General features: G+C 41.3%; 1 protein-coding gene across 1 annotated transcript; it reads left to right on the plus strand.

Moving 5' to 3' along the window:
- The first annotated feature begins 7,540 nt into the window (after positions 1-7,540).
- On the plus strand, positions 7,541-15,350 carry efhd2 (EF-hand domain family, member D2). The gene is made up of 5 exons (XM_080899078.1): positions 7,541-7,697; positions 7,796-8,097; positions 12,927-13,074; positions 13,189-13,323; positions 14,716-15,350. Exons 2-5 carry the CDS (start codon positions 7,811-7,813, stop codon positions 14,845-14,847), a joined length of 702 nt encoding a protein of 233 aa, XP_080755204.1. The 5' UTR covers positions 7,541-7,697; positions 7,796-7,810; the 3' UTR covers positions 14,848-15,350.
- Positions 15,351-16,272: the final 922 nt, after the last annotated feature.

Consider the following 16,272-nt stretch of genomic DNA (forward strand, 5'->3'; position numbering starts at 1 on the left):
CTTTTGCTTCAGATCCACTGCTTGTAATTGCCATCTCAGTCCTATTTTTAGTCAACGCTCTTTTTTTCCAACCTATCCACCTTTTCATTTCCACTGATCCCTACATGAGCTGGCACCCAAAGAAAGTGAATATTGCCACCACAACACCTTATCCTTCTTATAGTCTCCAGAATAGCATACAGCATGCCCTGCCTTGTCACGAACAAAATGATTGTAGACTTGAAAGAACAGCTGCCGAGTCAGAGCACACTACCACCTGCCTGATTTTTGAACACTCAAAACTGGTATGGAGTATGCACCGGAATATCATATAAATGCATTTGTCTAAGATAATAAAATATTGCTGATAACTTTTACTTCCTGAGTTATTTCTAAGTAAACCGATGTGGGGGGTTTCATGGCCAGAGAGGAACTTAGGGAGAGTAATGAAGTACACAGCGTGTGAAAAACGGTCAGTTGTGAGAACGACAGTGTTACCTGCAGATGGAGGCAGTCAGGTAGCAAAATCCAGTGCAATATGGGACCAGTGGCACTTCCAGGTATGATGCAGCAGACCAACTGGGAGAGTGGGAGAAGTTTTGTTTTGAAGACAGGTGGCAGACAGCCACTCAGACGTCTCTGAGACTTTTGTTTGTCTAAGGATTCACATTATGGGTAAATGTTGCTACAATGTTGTCTGTATATGACAACATTGTAGCAACTTGAACTTTGGCAGGATGACAGGTGAATTTTGACATGCGTGGCCAATGTATATTCTAAGACTGGACAACTGAAGCAACATAAAAGACATAGAGAAGCCGAGGCAGCGCTGAAGATGTTTTCAAGTGGTTAGCTCTGGCCAATCCAGAACTGCTTGGACCTTAGCTGGGTTGGCTCTTCTCAGAGCTGTAGCCAAGGATGGAAACATGTTTCCATCCTTGGCTACAGCTCTGAGAAGAGTCAATTTCATGCTGACAATGCATTGTCAGCATGAAATTGACACATGCTACCTTTACGCATCTAACTTGTTTTCTAGGAACTGCTGGAGGACTCAACAAAGATGGGACTGAATAACACTGAAGAAGATGCTCAGTGTTATTCAGAAACACTGCTTTCAGCTCAGTTTTATTTTTATTTATACAGCACCAAATCACAACAACAGTCGCCAAAAGGTGCTTTGTATTGTAAGGTAGACCCTACAGTAATACAACAGAGAACCCAACAATCATATGACTTCCTGTTAGCAACTGCTTTGGTGACAGTCATCTGGAATATTTTTTTTCATTCACTGCAATCTCCCCACATGAGTTTTATTAATTTATTCTGGTCTGTGTGTACATGCAACCTCAAGCCCAGTGCTTGTTTGCTCAGCAAATGCTGTGTGGAGCAGAGAAACAGGGACTCCTTAGTCATTGTTCTTGGTGATTTGACTCAGGGAAACCTCAGTCAGGAGTTCCCCAAATACAACTTATTAACTTCTTAAGTCCCTCTTGCCCCTGGGAACAGGTTTAGTATGATGTGACACAAAGTCTTTTTAAATACAGACATCAGTCGTAGCTTTAGAAACCTCAGAATCTCAGTCAAAAGCTCATGAAAACATTTTTGTATAACCCTGCAAAACAGCCGAACAACTAAAAGAGCAGGAAATTAAATTCTGCAAAATGACTGAGATGGCTTGGCCAAAGTGGCTGAAGAAGATCAGGAAACAGATGCTGTCCAATGTAGCAGGTGATTTATTTGCAAACATTGTGACAAAAAATATTTACAAGAATCAATAACTCAAAAGCTGCCTTGGACAAATAAACATAACTAAACTTAAACCAATCAAAATGAATCTCACATGCACACTGACCTGGTCCTCGTCTCTTGAACAACTAAGTTCTTCTGTTTAAATACTCTCAAGCTATACAAACAAAATTGCCTCCAATGGGCTAGTCCATACAAATAGAATACAGTCATCCATGTAAGACACATACATGAGACTAAATATTATAATCATCCTCTTACTCACTTTTCACCAGCAACAAAACACACACTTCTAAAGTGTACATTACATTTTACAATATTACATACAACACTAAAGCAAACAAAACCCTAAAATGCACTTCTATTAAATGACAACAGTTTTCTTCCCTCTCTTCATCTTGTCCCTTTCTGTGAAGTCAACAATAAACAGGAAGCTATAAATACAGGAAGTGAGTGAGAACTTCCTCTCACAGAGTAAAATGCACAAATTAACAGAAGAAACCTGCAGTGTGAGAGTGATGTGCTCTAATAGGGTGATGTGGTAATATGAGGCCATTAATGGGAAGCATGCATAATAATCTGATCATACATGCTTCCCCGAGGCAGTATAATGTAAACAGAATTGGTCCTAGCACTGAACCCTGTGGAACTCCATAATTAACGTCAGTGTGTGAAGAAGACTCTCCAACAAACTGGAGTCTATTAGATACAGTGGGGCAAAAAAGTATTTAGTCAGCCACCGATTGTGCAAGTTCCCCCACCTAAAATGATGACAGAGGTCAGTAATTTGCACCAGAGGTACACTTCAACTGTGAGAGACAGAATGTGAAAAAAAAAAATCCATGAATCCACATGGTAGGATTTGTAAAGAATTTATTCGTAAGGGTGGAAAATAAGTATTTGGTCAATAACAAAAATACAACTCAATACTTTGTAACATAACCTTTGTTGGCAATAACAGAGGTCAAACGTTTACTATAGGTCTTTACCAGGTTTGCACACACAGTAGCTGGTATTTTGGCCCATTCCTCCATGCAGATCTTCTCGAGAGCAGTGATGTTTTGGGGCTGTCGCCGAGCAACACGGACTTTCAACTCCCGCCACAGATTTCCTATGGGGTTGAGGTCTGGAGACTGGCTAGGCCACTCCAGGACTTTCAAATGCTTCTTACGGAGCCACTCCTTTGTTGCCCGGGCGGTGTGTTTTGGATCATTGTCATGTTGGAAGACCCAGCCTCGTTTCATCTTCAAAGTTCTCACTGATGGAAGGAGGTTTTGGCTCAAAATCTCACGATACGTGGCCCCATTCATTCTGTCCTTAACACGGATCAGTCGTCCTGTCCCCTTGGCAGAAAAACAGCCCCATAGCATGATGTTTCCACCCCCATGCTTCACAGTAGGTATGGTGTTCTTGGGATGCAACTCAGTATTCTTCGTCCTCCAAACACGACGAGTTGAGTTTATACCAAAAAGTTCTACTTTGGTTTCATCTGACCACATGACATTCTCCCAATCCTCTGCTGTATCATCCATGTGCTCTCTGGCAAACTTCAGACGGGCCTGGACATGCACTGGCTTCAGCAGCGGAACACGTCTGGCACTGCGGGATTTGATTCCCTGCCGTTGTAGTGTGTTACTGATGGTGACCTTTGTTACTTTGGTCCCAGCTCTCTGCAGGTCATTCACCAGGTCCCCCCGTGTGGTTCTGGGATCTTTGCTCACCGTTCTCATGATCATTTTGACCCCACGGGATGAGATCTTGCGTGGAGCCCCAGATCGAGGGAGATTATCAGTGGTCTTGTATGTCTTCCATTTTCTGATGATTGCTCCCACATTTGATTTTTTCACACCAAGCTGCTTGCCTATTGTAGATTCACTCTTCCCAGTCTGGTGCAGGTCTACAATACTTTTCCTGGTGTCCTTCGAAAGCTCTTTGGTCTTGGCCATGGCAGAGTTTGGAGTCTGATTGTTTGAGGCTGTGGACAGGTGTCTTTTATACAGATGATGAGTTCAAACAGGTGCCATTCATACAGGTAACGAGTGGGGGACAGAGAAGCTTCTTACAGAAGACGTTACAGGTCTGTGAGAGCCAGAGATTTTCCTTGTTTGAGGTGACCAAATACTTATTTTCCACCCTAATTTACAAATAAATTCTTTACAAATCCTACCATGTGGATTCATGGATTTTTTTTTTCACATTCTGTCTCTCACAGTTGAAGTGTACCTCTGGTGCAAATTACTGACCTCTGTCATCATTTTGAGTGGGGGAACTTGCACAATCGGTGGCTGACTAAATACTTTTTTGCCCCACTGTAGATATGATACAAACCATTGCAGCGCAGTACCTGTAATACCTACAGCGTGCTCTAATGGCTCTAATAGGATATTATGGTCGACATTATCGAACGCTGTGCTTTCCCCTGCACGGTGGCCGTTATGCTCACCTGTCATTGATCCAGGAGTATCAACAGGCAGTATTTAAGACCAATGTCCACATCTGTTCCTCGCCAGTTTGTTATCTAACCCGTGTTAGTAACAGGCCACCTTTGCTTCACAAGTCACGTCTATAATTAACTTACCTTGTTCTCACATTGTGTGCAGTTTGCATCTCTACCCGGATGCTGGTCACCATTTTGGAAATTCTCAGGCTGCTTCAGGTTTTCTGGATCATGCTTCACCGCCTTCCTGCCTTCCACTGCTCTGGATCACTGTACAAACCAGGTTGGATTCACTTCACACTCCCATCTCTCTGGACACTCACCCGGTCAATATTACTTCTCCCAGGAGCTTCTTCCGCTCCTCCTGCCAAGTAAGCCACAAGATTCTCCCTAGTCTTCTCCTCCCAGCAAATTAAGCAATCTCTCCTTGTGCCATTGTTTACTTTTACGTTTTGCACTAAAGCTTGTGTGAGAACTGTATCCTTGGTGTCTGTGATTGAATCTGTGTGTGGGTCCCGTTGTGACGCCATCCGCTCAACTGGTCCATCCTGGGCCCTGCACCCAGACCTGCGCAAGGGAGACCAGCCACCCGCCACCCCAGGCCCCACATCCCAAGACTACAAGGCAGCACTCCTCACAGCCACCCACCACCACCGACCAAAGCAGACATACGTATGCCACAAAACAGCAGCTGCAACCTTTAGGACCCCAGAAAACTGCCAGACTTCCTTAGACCTAGAGTTCACCCCCAGCCACCTGCAAGCCACACAGGGAAATGTGACTATAGCCGACCACCCCCAACTGAGTAAAGGAACTGATCAGTGCAGACCAATAAGAAATAAATTCATCCAGTAGTTTGTTTTTTTGTTTTTTTGTTTTTTCGAGGAGACAGACGTTTTTTCCAAACTAATGTGATCTAGAAGTAAAATTCTGCATTGAGTAATACACAAACTGTTTTTTTTTTTTCATTTGCAGTTATGAGGATAATTTTCTTAGCAATGCATAGGGCAGTAAGGACTATATGTGATGTTTTTGTTTCCCTATCTAATTCACTTACGTCAGCCAAGATGCTCAGCTTCAGTGAGGTTGGGATACAGCAACTAAACCATGTGGATAGTCTTCACATAACCTCTGCCAGAACCTCTGGACTTGTAGACCTCCTCTACCTGCTTTTCCCTGTGTAACCTTGTTCTCCTTGAATTTAGAGGTTGTTGTTTCTCACAGTTTGGTCTCACCTGGACATCTGCTTCACCTCCTTGTCTGCTTGCCTGCCCTCTGGCCTGCTATTATACCCCAGACATTCTGGAAACCTCCATGGACCTCCCCTCCTCAGAGCTTTCAAAGGACGCAGACCAGCAAGTTTCTGGCAGATGTCTGGATTGTTAAATAGATGTTAGTTTACATGGGATAAGTCAAGAATGAGCTATTTATTAAAAATTCCCACCAGGCTGTCAGAGAGGTGTTTATGTTAAGGCTTTTAAAGCAGTTATGATGCTTAATGCTTTCTAGGCTTATGAAAGGCAGACTAGAGATTTTCACTTTCCCACACAATGCTTCTTCTAGGTGCAGCCACAGGCGAGCTTGATTTGATCCATTTCGAAAGATAAAGCAATCTATTGGTCAAGAAGGAGTAATACAATTTTGGTAGTTGTAGACCACCATTGTTTGTTTTGGTTTTTTTGGCTTTAATAGAGTTTTCAAACTTATACGTGATGGTTTTTTTCTAGTGACTTAAACCAGGCAGTAAAGAGTTTATTCGAGATCAGCAAGAACCAGTTGTCTATTTGAAACAGAACCATCATTTTAAGTGGTGCGACTCTTCCCATGAGTGATATGAGTAAAGTATTCCAATGCGTGGGATCTTCTTCTTCTTCTTAGTGGGAGAATATGATTCAATTGTACCAAGTGTGAGAGCCTGGTCGAAAAATCTATACCTAATTATCTAATGTTACCTAATTGTAGTGGACTGGTGGAGGTGTTCTGAAATTCGCAGCTCAGATGTAGAACTGTTGATCTACTCCAGCTAATGGGGTAGTCTGATATGGATGAGAACTTATCTATGAATGTTATTGTCTTCAGAAGGAAAGGCAATACATCATCAGCATATAGGCTTATCTTATGGTCTGTATTTTCAGTTTAAATTCCTTTAATATCTACATTTTGCTGCTGCTAGTGGTTTGATGAAAATGGACCACTGTCTGGTGCACCTCTTTAGATTTAGACAGCTCTGGGATGTAACATAATTTGTCTTAACAGATGTATTTAGAGAGCTGTATAGTGTTTTGATCCAATTTATGAATAATGAATCAAAGCAATAATCTATTACCTTAATTAATTTCTGTGTATTATTGGCTGAGTGTCTGCCTTGATAAAACCTGTTTGATCAGCATGTATTTATGAATGGAGTGAGTTTTTCTAATCTTCTTGCAAGGGCTTTGCAAAGTATTTTAATGTCTACATTTATGAGTGAGATTGGACTATCTTTCTAATCATGCCTCCCTTATTTTTAGTATCTGGTAAGAGAGTAGGTGGCAGAGCAGCTTATGACGAGGCTAAAAAGCAGTGTCAGAAGCTGGTCTGTGGAAGAGGAGAGTGGGAGTGTGACAGCGCAAGCAGGACATGCTGTGCGAAGGAGAAACAAAGTGTGCAAAGCATACACATGGGTAGTGAATGTCATTTCACAGGCTTGTGCCGTGGAAAAGCTTGTGTAAATAAATGAGCAAATTTGAACATATTGACTGTGTCTAGGTGTGTCTTACAATTCTTATTATTGTTTATTTGTTTGTGTGCAGTGGGCAGTTTTGCTTTTAAGCTCACACTGCACACCAGGCCGAGATATGCCAAGTTCTTTTTGTAAATCAACTCGTTGGTGCAAAAATACCGTTTAACGCCTGTCAAACTGAAATACCAGAGATAACACCATTCAGCTAAAGAAAGTGGAACAACTATGTGTTGTTTGTCGTCAGTACCATAGTTACAAGTTCCAAAATTGGTTCTCTGCTAAGTTGTTTATATGTGTAAACACAACACTGGTTTATTGCTTGAGTTACGTTTAAAATAATCATAAGTCATTTTTTCCTATTGGTTAAAAGGACTATGGGACTTTTCCCGGTGTGGTACATTGTCGGATGTTATGTTATTAAAACTAATAAATAAAACATAGATAAGAAGGATAACTAGGAGTGCAGAAAGGTGAAGACACGCAGGAGTGGAGCAACATGGTGAGATAATGAAATACAGCCAGGTGTGTTTTAATGTTCTTTTCTTTTACTTTTTTTTTTTTTTAAAGAAAAGAACACAGGGGCTGCCTGTGTTTTTGTAAAATTCAGGACACTATTCGAGGCTTAAAAGGCTTTAGTGGCTTCTGAGCACGACAGTCTGAAAACACGCCCGTCCTACAACTACGCTAACTGCCACTTTAAAAGGTGTGGTGATAAACGTGACAGCGTACTGAACAGTTATCTGGCGTCCTGTACATTCTGGAGTGGAGATATTTATGTTAACTTTGCATTATTTGACAGAAAAATAAAGAAAGGTGAGTGTTTTTGTGATTTTGACATACATTCTGTATTGTTTCTGTATTCTCTGGCTGTAAAACGTTTATCAGACATGTGTCCGTCTCTTGATTATTAGTTTCCTGGTTTGAAAATGGCCACAGATGAGCTCTCGTCCAAACTCAGCCGTCGGCTGCAGATAGAAGAAGGATCCGAGGATCCTGTCGCCGTGGATGCTCCCGGACAGCACACTGGTTCGGAAGAGAAAGCGAATACGGCCAACGCAAACTCGGAGCTGGGCGCTAAACTGTTGCGGCGAGAAGAGCTGAACGAGGGGATTGGTGAACACTCCCTACCCAGCATGAAGGTCTTCAACCCCTACACTGAGTTTAAGGAGTTCTCTCGAAAGCAGATCAAAGATATGGAAACTTTGTTCAAAACGTGAGTGTTTCACAATATCCCCCTGTTAAATTGAGCTATAATTTGGAAATGCCTATAGACAGCGCTGCCCCCATTTTAATGTCATTTTACTGGGCACTGGTTTTCAAGGAAGTAGCATTGAGATTACGCACTGAGATTAAGGAAGTTGACTTGACAGTTTGCTGGTGTAGCTCAAATCGTAATTAAACAGGAAATAACTTGCCTTATCCATCTACTACAAATGACAGAATAAACAACTGTGTCTGTCTTCCTCCCTATGGATATAAATATGGATATAGATATATGCGCGCTGTTTCTTTGGCTGTCTGCATTATCCTTCATATGTGATTTCCAGGGTGAACAGTAATGCCTACACTCACACATTTGCAAAAGAACAATTAAAAAAATGTCACATCATCACTGTAAAGAAGAAACATGGAGGCAACTCAAGTCAGGTTAAGAAGTTCATTTTTAGTTGTTGTTGTCTGACATAGTGCTGACTGATAATTAGTTGTTATTTACAGTTAATGGTAATGTTGTTTTACAGAAGACTATAAATGGCTAAACCACAAACACAGCTTTGCATGAGTCTTGTTAATAACCTGTTACATGCAGGTCTGACCGTTATGAGGTGTATTAGGAGACCAGTCCTCATTTTATGAGTCTTTGCAAATAAGAGATTTACCTAAAATAAAAAGGAAGTTCTGCCTATGGAAGACATCAGGAGCCCATGGCAGTCTCACGTGTGCTGGCCTGAACCCTCTTCCAGATGTTGCAAACATTTAATTTCAGTAAACTCAACTACTCTTTCTTCATGAAATGTACTTTGCAGCAGCCTCCTCTGAAATGTTAATCCTTGATGATTTTGATTGAGTTGCCCTGTTTTGGAAATGTAGTGTAGAACTGTCCGTCTTCTCTTAGATGTAATTAAACTAAATGCCATTTGCCTGCTGCAAATGCCAGAAATCACATTTAAAATTCTCAGCAGGAAGAATCTTGACATGGTCATTCCAACACCACATTCAAAGATTGTTTCAAGCTCATAACATTTATCAAGTTTTGTTCTTTGCTACTTTGTTTTAAAAGAACAAAGAAAACATAGTTTAAGAATTTTGTAGTACAGTAAAAATCAGATCGGGGTAGAAATGTTTGCATGTTCACAAGTCATGGCTGCTTCTTTGCAATGCCCAACCCAGATTCTTCAAGTTTCTATCTTGTCTCGGCCTGTCTAGGCCACTTAAGTGCTTTTTGCTTACGGCATAAACTCTTTACTGTTCCTGAGACATCAGGGCTTTACAGTTTGTTCTTGTAAATTTGTCTTGGGAGTTAAAAACATTTTTGTTTAAAGAGTGGTGCTCTCCTTAACTGGATGCAGTTACAATGAAGGTTAAAAATGACATGAAATGACCGGACGTACTGACGTAGAAACACGATGGGGGTGCTGTTCCGCTTTTTTGTGAGATGGTCACGTAATCAAATCACGTAATTTTGCAGAATGTCCAAACATTTTCATGCCATCAACATAAGGAAAATACATTCTCCTGAAACAAAATCACATTTGTATGTTGCAGGAAGAAAACTTGCACCCACTATACAAGTTGATAGAGGCTGGCGTGTACATGCAAGCGTTCTACTCTGACATTAACTGCAATTTAACAGTTAGTTTAAGATTTAACAGTTTAATTACATTTAACAGTGTATTTACCCTCTTAACACACTAAGGAACAACTACATGTTTGCAGGATTCTCTAAATTGATTAAAAAACTGAGAAGACGTTTCCCCATTCATGAGTAATTCTAGCTGTGAGAACTAATGGATTAGTTCTTATCAGTTCAAACATTCCAGTTTGAACTGATAAGCTGCTGTGTAAATGTGTTTAGTTTAAACGGTGTGTGCCACTTCCCCCTACTGCACATTTGTTACAGTTATCATCAACGGTGTTCCTTTTTGGAGACGGAGAAAGTTAAATTCTTTTACAACTCAGGGTGAAGAAACATAATTCCATAGAAAACCTTTGTTTTAACAACATGTTTCATCTTGTTGCTTTTATGAGATCGTTGTACAACAAATTAACAATGTAATTTTAACTTATTTAGGGGATATTTAGTAAGGTGCAGAGTAGGGCTGCAACTAAGGATTGTTTGGCAGTCAACTAATCTGTCAGGTTTTTTTTTATTTTTTTATTATTATTTTTAAACAAAGTCAATTAGTCAACAACTATTTCTGACACTCCTTCAGTTTCTGCTCCCTGTGGGCATACCTCCTATTCCAGGCTCCAGTGCATGTTTAACTTGCCCCCTAACTGTGCTCCCCTATGAATATCACCATGTCTCTTCTTACAGCAAATTAAAACACATTAGGGGTTCAGAACCACAGAACAAAGATCCATGAGTACATCAGAAAGATGGCTATAACTGATTATGTGCTTAGTGAATACTTTAGGCAGCTGAAACTGAGAAAGAAGAGGAGCAAGAACAGGAACCATCATAGGAGGACAAGCCCCTGCACGGCATGCAGCATCAGCAGATAGAAGAAGTGGCTGATATTGAGAAATCCTACCAATGGCTGGAATGAAAGATAGGAACAAGCCCTAAGCACAAGATTGATAGAGGCTGGGCTCTAGCACACCAGGCAAGAAACCAGGTGCAGGCTGTGTAACGATGTCCCTAGCAATGCCATAACCAAGTGGCTGGCACAGTATACAGCAGGGGTGGGCAACTCCAGGCCTCAAGGGCCGGTGTCCTGCAGGTTTTAGATATGTCCTTGATCCAATACAGCTGATTGAAATGGCTAAATGATCTCCTCAACATGTCCTAAAGTTCTCCAGAGGCCTGGTAACGAACTAATCATGTGATTGAGGGGTGTTGACCCAGGGTGAGATCTAAAACCTGCAGGACACTGGCTCTCGAGGCCTCGAGTTGGACACCCCTGGTATACAGGAAGGTTAGGTATGGCCTGCAAGTCTCACCAGTCTGTCGCAGGGCTAACACGTAGACAGAGACAAACATTCCCGCTCACTCCTGCATTCACACCTATGGGCAATTTAGAGTTTCCAATTAACCTATCCCCTACTAAGTGCATGTCTTTGGACTGTGGGAGAACCCATGCAAACACAGGTAGAACATGCAAACTCCACACAAAAAGACCCCGGCCTGATGGTGGAATTGAACTCAGGACCTGCTGTGAGGCAACAGTGCTAACCACCGTGCCACCCTGCTGCCCCTGTCTTCTTCCCCTCACCCCTAATTGGTTGCGCCAAATGGCCCCGCCCCTCCCTGAGCCTGGTTGTTCTGGAGGTTTCTTCCTGTTAAAAAGGAGTTTTTCCTTCCCGCCATCACCAAACCACTTGCTCATTGGGTGATGGATTAGCAATATGTCCAGCCTTCTCTGCATTTCACCAAATGTCGCCTCATTCCCTGCTGCTGCCCCTTGGACCTGACTCCAGATAAGCCCCTCATTTAAGTCACGGTGCGACAAAGTCATTACTGAAAAATGTGATAAATAGTTTTAAATACCTTTGGTTATTAGTTTGTTCATATGCTCTATTAGACGGTTCTCAAGTGCACCTTAATATCTGAGTGCCTCCTAGTTTTAGACGACTAAAACTTTTTTCTTTGTTTAGTTGACAAAGTGATTGATCACTAGGAACATCCCTAGCTTATCCACCACTCTGCATTTAATAATTATTTATTATTAATCTCTGGTTGTCTTCTTTTACCCTCAACCGGCTATGCCAGATGGCTGCCCCTCTTTGCTGGTAATCATAGAGGTCAGATATTTTTTTTTTTTTTTTTTTTTTTCTTTGCACATATCTCAGGAGGGATTTTGTCCCACTCGTCTTTGCAGATCCTCTGCAAAGACATCAATGTTTCATGGCTGATGTTTGGCAACTCTAACCTTCAGCTCCCTCCACAGATTTTCTGTGGGATTGGAGACTGACTAGGCCACTCCGAGACCTTAATATTGACCTTAACATTCTTCTTGAGCCAATCCTTTGTTGCCTTGGTCGTGTGTTTTGGATCATTGTTATGCTGGAATAACCGCCCACGACCCATTATCAGTACCCTGGCTAAAGGAAGGTGGTTCTCACCCCATCCATCCTCCCTTTGATGTGATGCAGTTGTTCTGTCCCCTTGGCAGAAAAACACCCCCAAAACACGTTTCTACCTCCATGTTTGATGGAGTTCCTTCCGAGTAGTTCTGAGCTGGTTCCTCACAGTTCTTATTATCATAAACTCCACGAGGTGAGATCTTGTGTGGAGCTCCAGACCGAGGGAGACTGGCAGTTATTATATGATTCTTCCATATGCGAATAATCGCACCAATTGTTGTCACCTTCTCACCCAACTGCTTGGCGATGGTCTTGTAGCCCATTCCAGCCTTGTGTAGGTCAACAATCTTGTCCCTGACATCCATGGAAAACTCTGGTTTTGGCCATGGTGCAGAGTTTGGAATCTGGATCGATTGATTGCTTCTATGGACAGCTGTCTTTTATACAGGTAACGAGCTGAAAAGGCTCCAAATGTCAGCTTGTTACCTGTATAAAATACACCTGGGAGCCAGAAAACTTGCAGATTGATGGGGGATCAAATACTTATTTCATTCATGAAAATTCAAATCAATTTATGACTTTTTTGCAATGCATTTTTCTGGATTTTTTTCTGTTCAAATAAACCTACCACTGAAATTGTAGACTGGTTAGTGGACAAACTTACAAAATCAGCAGGGGTTCAAATAATTTCCTCCCTGACTGTGATGCACTGCGTATTCTGTCATTTTTCTGTCAGAACCAGCATGAACTCTTTCAGCAAATGTAGCAACAGTTGTTCTTCTGTTTAATTCTGTCAAGGTATGATGCTGGTAAGGACAACTACATTGACCTAATGGAGCTGAAGCTGATGATGGAGAAGCTTGGAGCTCCGCAGACGCACATCGGCTTGAAGAATATGATCAAAGAGGTGGATGAAGACCTCGACAACAAGCTCAGCTTCAGAGAGGTGAAGCAAGAGAGTTGTTTGTTTTTTTTGTTTTTTTTAATTAAATTAAAATTCAGAGTCAGAATCGAAGTTCCTGTTCTATCAGTATCTGTTTGTTGTTCTTGTCTTCCACAGTTCCTACTGATTTTCAGGAAGGCAGCAGCAGGAGAGCTGGCAGAGGACAGCGGCCTCTGTGCCCTTGCTCGCCTCTCTGAAATTGACGTCTCTACAGAGGGGGTCAAAGGAGCCAAGACCTTTTTTGAAGCTAAAGTAAGTTGAAATGGAATAGAGTAGGATTTATTCTATAGAATTTTCCTAGTCTTTCTGATCATTGCATGTCACCTCGTCATTGCACTTAACTTTCATCAACGTCTTTTGTCAATTTAGTTTATCACCAATTAACCTAGTATGTATTTCTTTAAACTATGGGAAGAATCCAGAGTACCTGGAGCAAACTCAGAGAGAAACTGTGCAAACTCTACACAGAAATTTGAACCAGATGATTCCCAACTTTCTAGTGAAAAACACATCATTTCATTAGTGGCACAGAGAAACAGGGATGCATTGCACCTCCTAAAAACATACAAATAATTGAAATCAAGACTAATTATTTGGCGAGAGCGTTATTTGTGGGCAATCTTGTTTCCACATTGAACACAAGAGACCCTTGGAAAATATTTAAAGTATTATTATTATATCCATGGTCCTCAGCTGAATAGGGTGGAGTGCCCACTCTGGGGCAGGAACTCATCCCTGACCAAGTGGAGGAGTTTAAGTATCTCCGAGTCTTGTTCACCGATTGAGGATCGGTTCTTGTGGTGAAGAGAGAGCTGAGTAAAAGCGAAGCTCTGGATTTACCAGTCGATCTATGCCCCTCACCTATGGTGACAAGCTTTGGGTAGTGACTGAGAGGATGAGATTGCAGATATGAGCTTTCTCCAAAGGGTGGCTGGCCTCTGCCTTATTATCCATCCTGGACATGTTTTGTCATCTGAATTCAGGAAGTTGGTCTCAGGCCGTTACCTCGTACCTCAGGTCGCTTAAAGCTGACAGACCTCGTGTAGATTAATCTTCCTGTAGTTGTTCATTTTAAGACATTTCTCCTTGTTTTATTTTTTTTTATCTTACTTTTAATGTGTTTATTTTTTGACCTTGTTGTTGATCTCTGCCTTAACATGCAACGTTGTGATTAGTGGCTGTGTGAGTTTGACTGTGTGAGTTCTACACACCAATATGAAAAACTGATCCTCTGCTACTGATTGGACTGTGCTTTGTAATAAATGGTAAATGGCCTGTATTTATATAGCGCTTTACTAGTCCCTGAGGACCCCAAAGCGCTTTACATATCCAGTCATCCACCCATTCACACACTGGTGTGTGGTAATAAGTGTTGGCAGTAATCCAAGATGTGCTGCAAAAGCATTTCAAGCAAGGAAGTAGAATATTTTCCAGTGGTTGAGTCTATCACCTCATCTTGACATGACTCAGCATTTATGTCACATGTGTATGCGTTTCACTCACTGATTAAAAACTAAAGGTACAAATTAATAGTAGATTGATGAAAACCCTGAAAGCTGTTGTTTAGAGGTCAGAGGATTCTCTTCTTTATTTTGTGATTCTCACTTCTTTACTAAGGCAGCTTTGTGTTTTTCTGTTGAACAGGTCAAGGCCATCAATGAATCCAACCGATTTGAGTCAGAGATCCGCCAGGAACAAGAGGTCAAGAAAAAGCAAGCTGAGGAGCAGAAACAAAGACGAGCCGCATTCAAAGAACTGCAGTCAGCTTTCAAATAACTCCTTCAAGACCTTTAAATCACTAATGCTGTCAGTTTTCAAATTGGTAGATTGAAGACTCTTAGTCTTAATAATAATAATAGAAATCCTACAATATGAAATATCAGTATTGCCCTCTTAAAATCAGTCTCTTAAGCCTCTTAAACATCAAAATTTCAAGTTACTAAACACAGTTCTAACATTTGTCATAATTTCCACACTCAGTACTGCACAGTCTTAGAAGAGAGACACTCAATGTAATGCTCTACATTTTTTTTTTTTTTTTTTTACTGCACAAAGAGTCGTATGGTCCAATACCAGGGTTGTAACTTGGTCTTGAGAAGCCTCGGGACAGCTGTAGTGGTCATCATTCCTTAGTGTCATGCTTCGTGTACTACAGAGATTTAAAATGAAGTTATTTTAGAAATTAGGTAATATTTTTGTAGCACTATTTTTTTTTTTTTTTTTCATTCAATCAGCCTTCTTTGTTTTATTCACCAACTTTGCTGCTAACCGCTGTGAATGATGTGACCTTACTGTATTCTGCTTTGATTTAACCACATGTGCCATCAGACTATCAAAATGATTTATCCTGAAGTGTAAATGAAAGGCATAAGAACAAAAACCAGGTTCATGATAAAGTGTGTATCATATAAATATCTTTCCTGGTTCATACTGCGACTCACCAAGTCTTAGTGAAACTTAAAAATGTGACGCAACCAAAAACTGATAAAAATTGTGCCTTAATGCTAAAACATGTTTCAAAGGTGCAGCTTCTGCTTTGAACGTCTGGTTCTAAGTTGTGTCACCCTTGTACAGTTTCACTGCTTCTTGGCAAGTAGTTTGCTTTTAGTAGACAGCTCTGTTTCTTCCAAGGTAACGATGTAAGACTGTAGAGACCTGTTAGTGACCAATCACAAGGAAGGTTTCAGTGCATCACCTTATCCACAGGTGATTGGTCAGAGCTCTGTAAATGTCATCATCAGATGGGGGCCAAGCAGACATCTGGGCACTTGCCAGATTTTTTTTGTGACCACACAGACTCGTCTGTGGAGAATTTAATGCACTAACATGCGCTCCAGGCAGCAGACTGTATAACAGGAATAAGTAATCAGTCATCGTCTCCGTCAGAGTCTAAAGCCTGTTGTGGAGACGGACAGCTGAAGACATCATGGCTGAGCTGTCTGGTTATACTTCTTTGAAGTCCACACTCGCCATATGATTCGCAAAGGATATGTTACTTGGAACCAAGTGGAGCCCAGTAAACTATAATAATCAAGCCTTATACAAGGCTTTGTGACAAATCTAACTACTGCCAGCGACCACCCCAGACTGGTTGGGGAATACTGCGATCGCTGGTTTCTGGGTTGTCGAGCAGTCTCTAGGCCTGTGTGTTTGTGTTCTTAATTTTTATTTTATTTTTATAATTCTTGCGTTGCTAAATTA

Source organism: Rhamphochromis sp. 'chilingali' (assembly GCF_963969265.1).
Source record: "Rhamphochromis sp. 'chilingali' genome assembly, chromosome: 12".
Taxonomy (NCBI): domain Eukaryota; kingdom Metazoa; phylum Chordata; class Actinopteri; order Cichliformes; family Cichlidae; genus Rhamphochromis; species Rhamphochromis sp. 'chilingali'.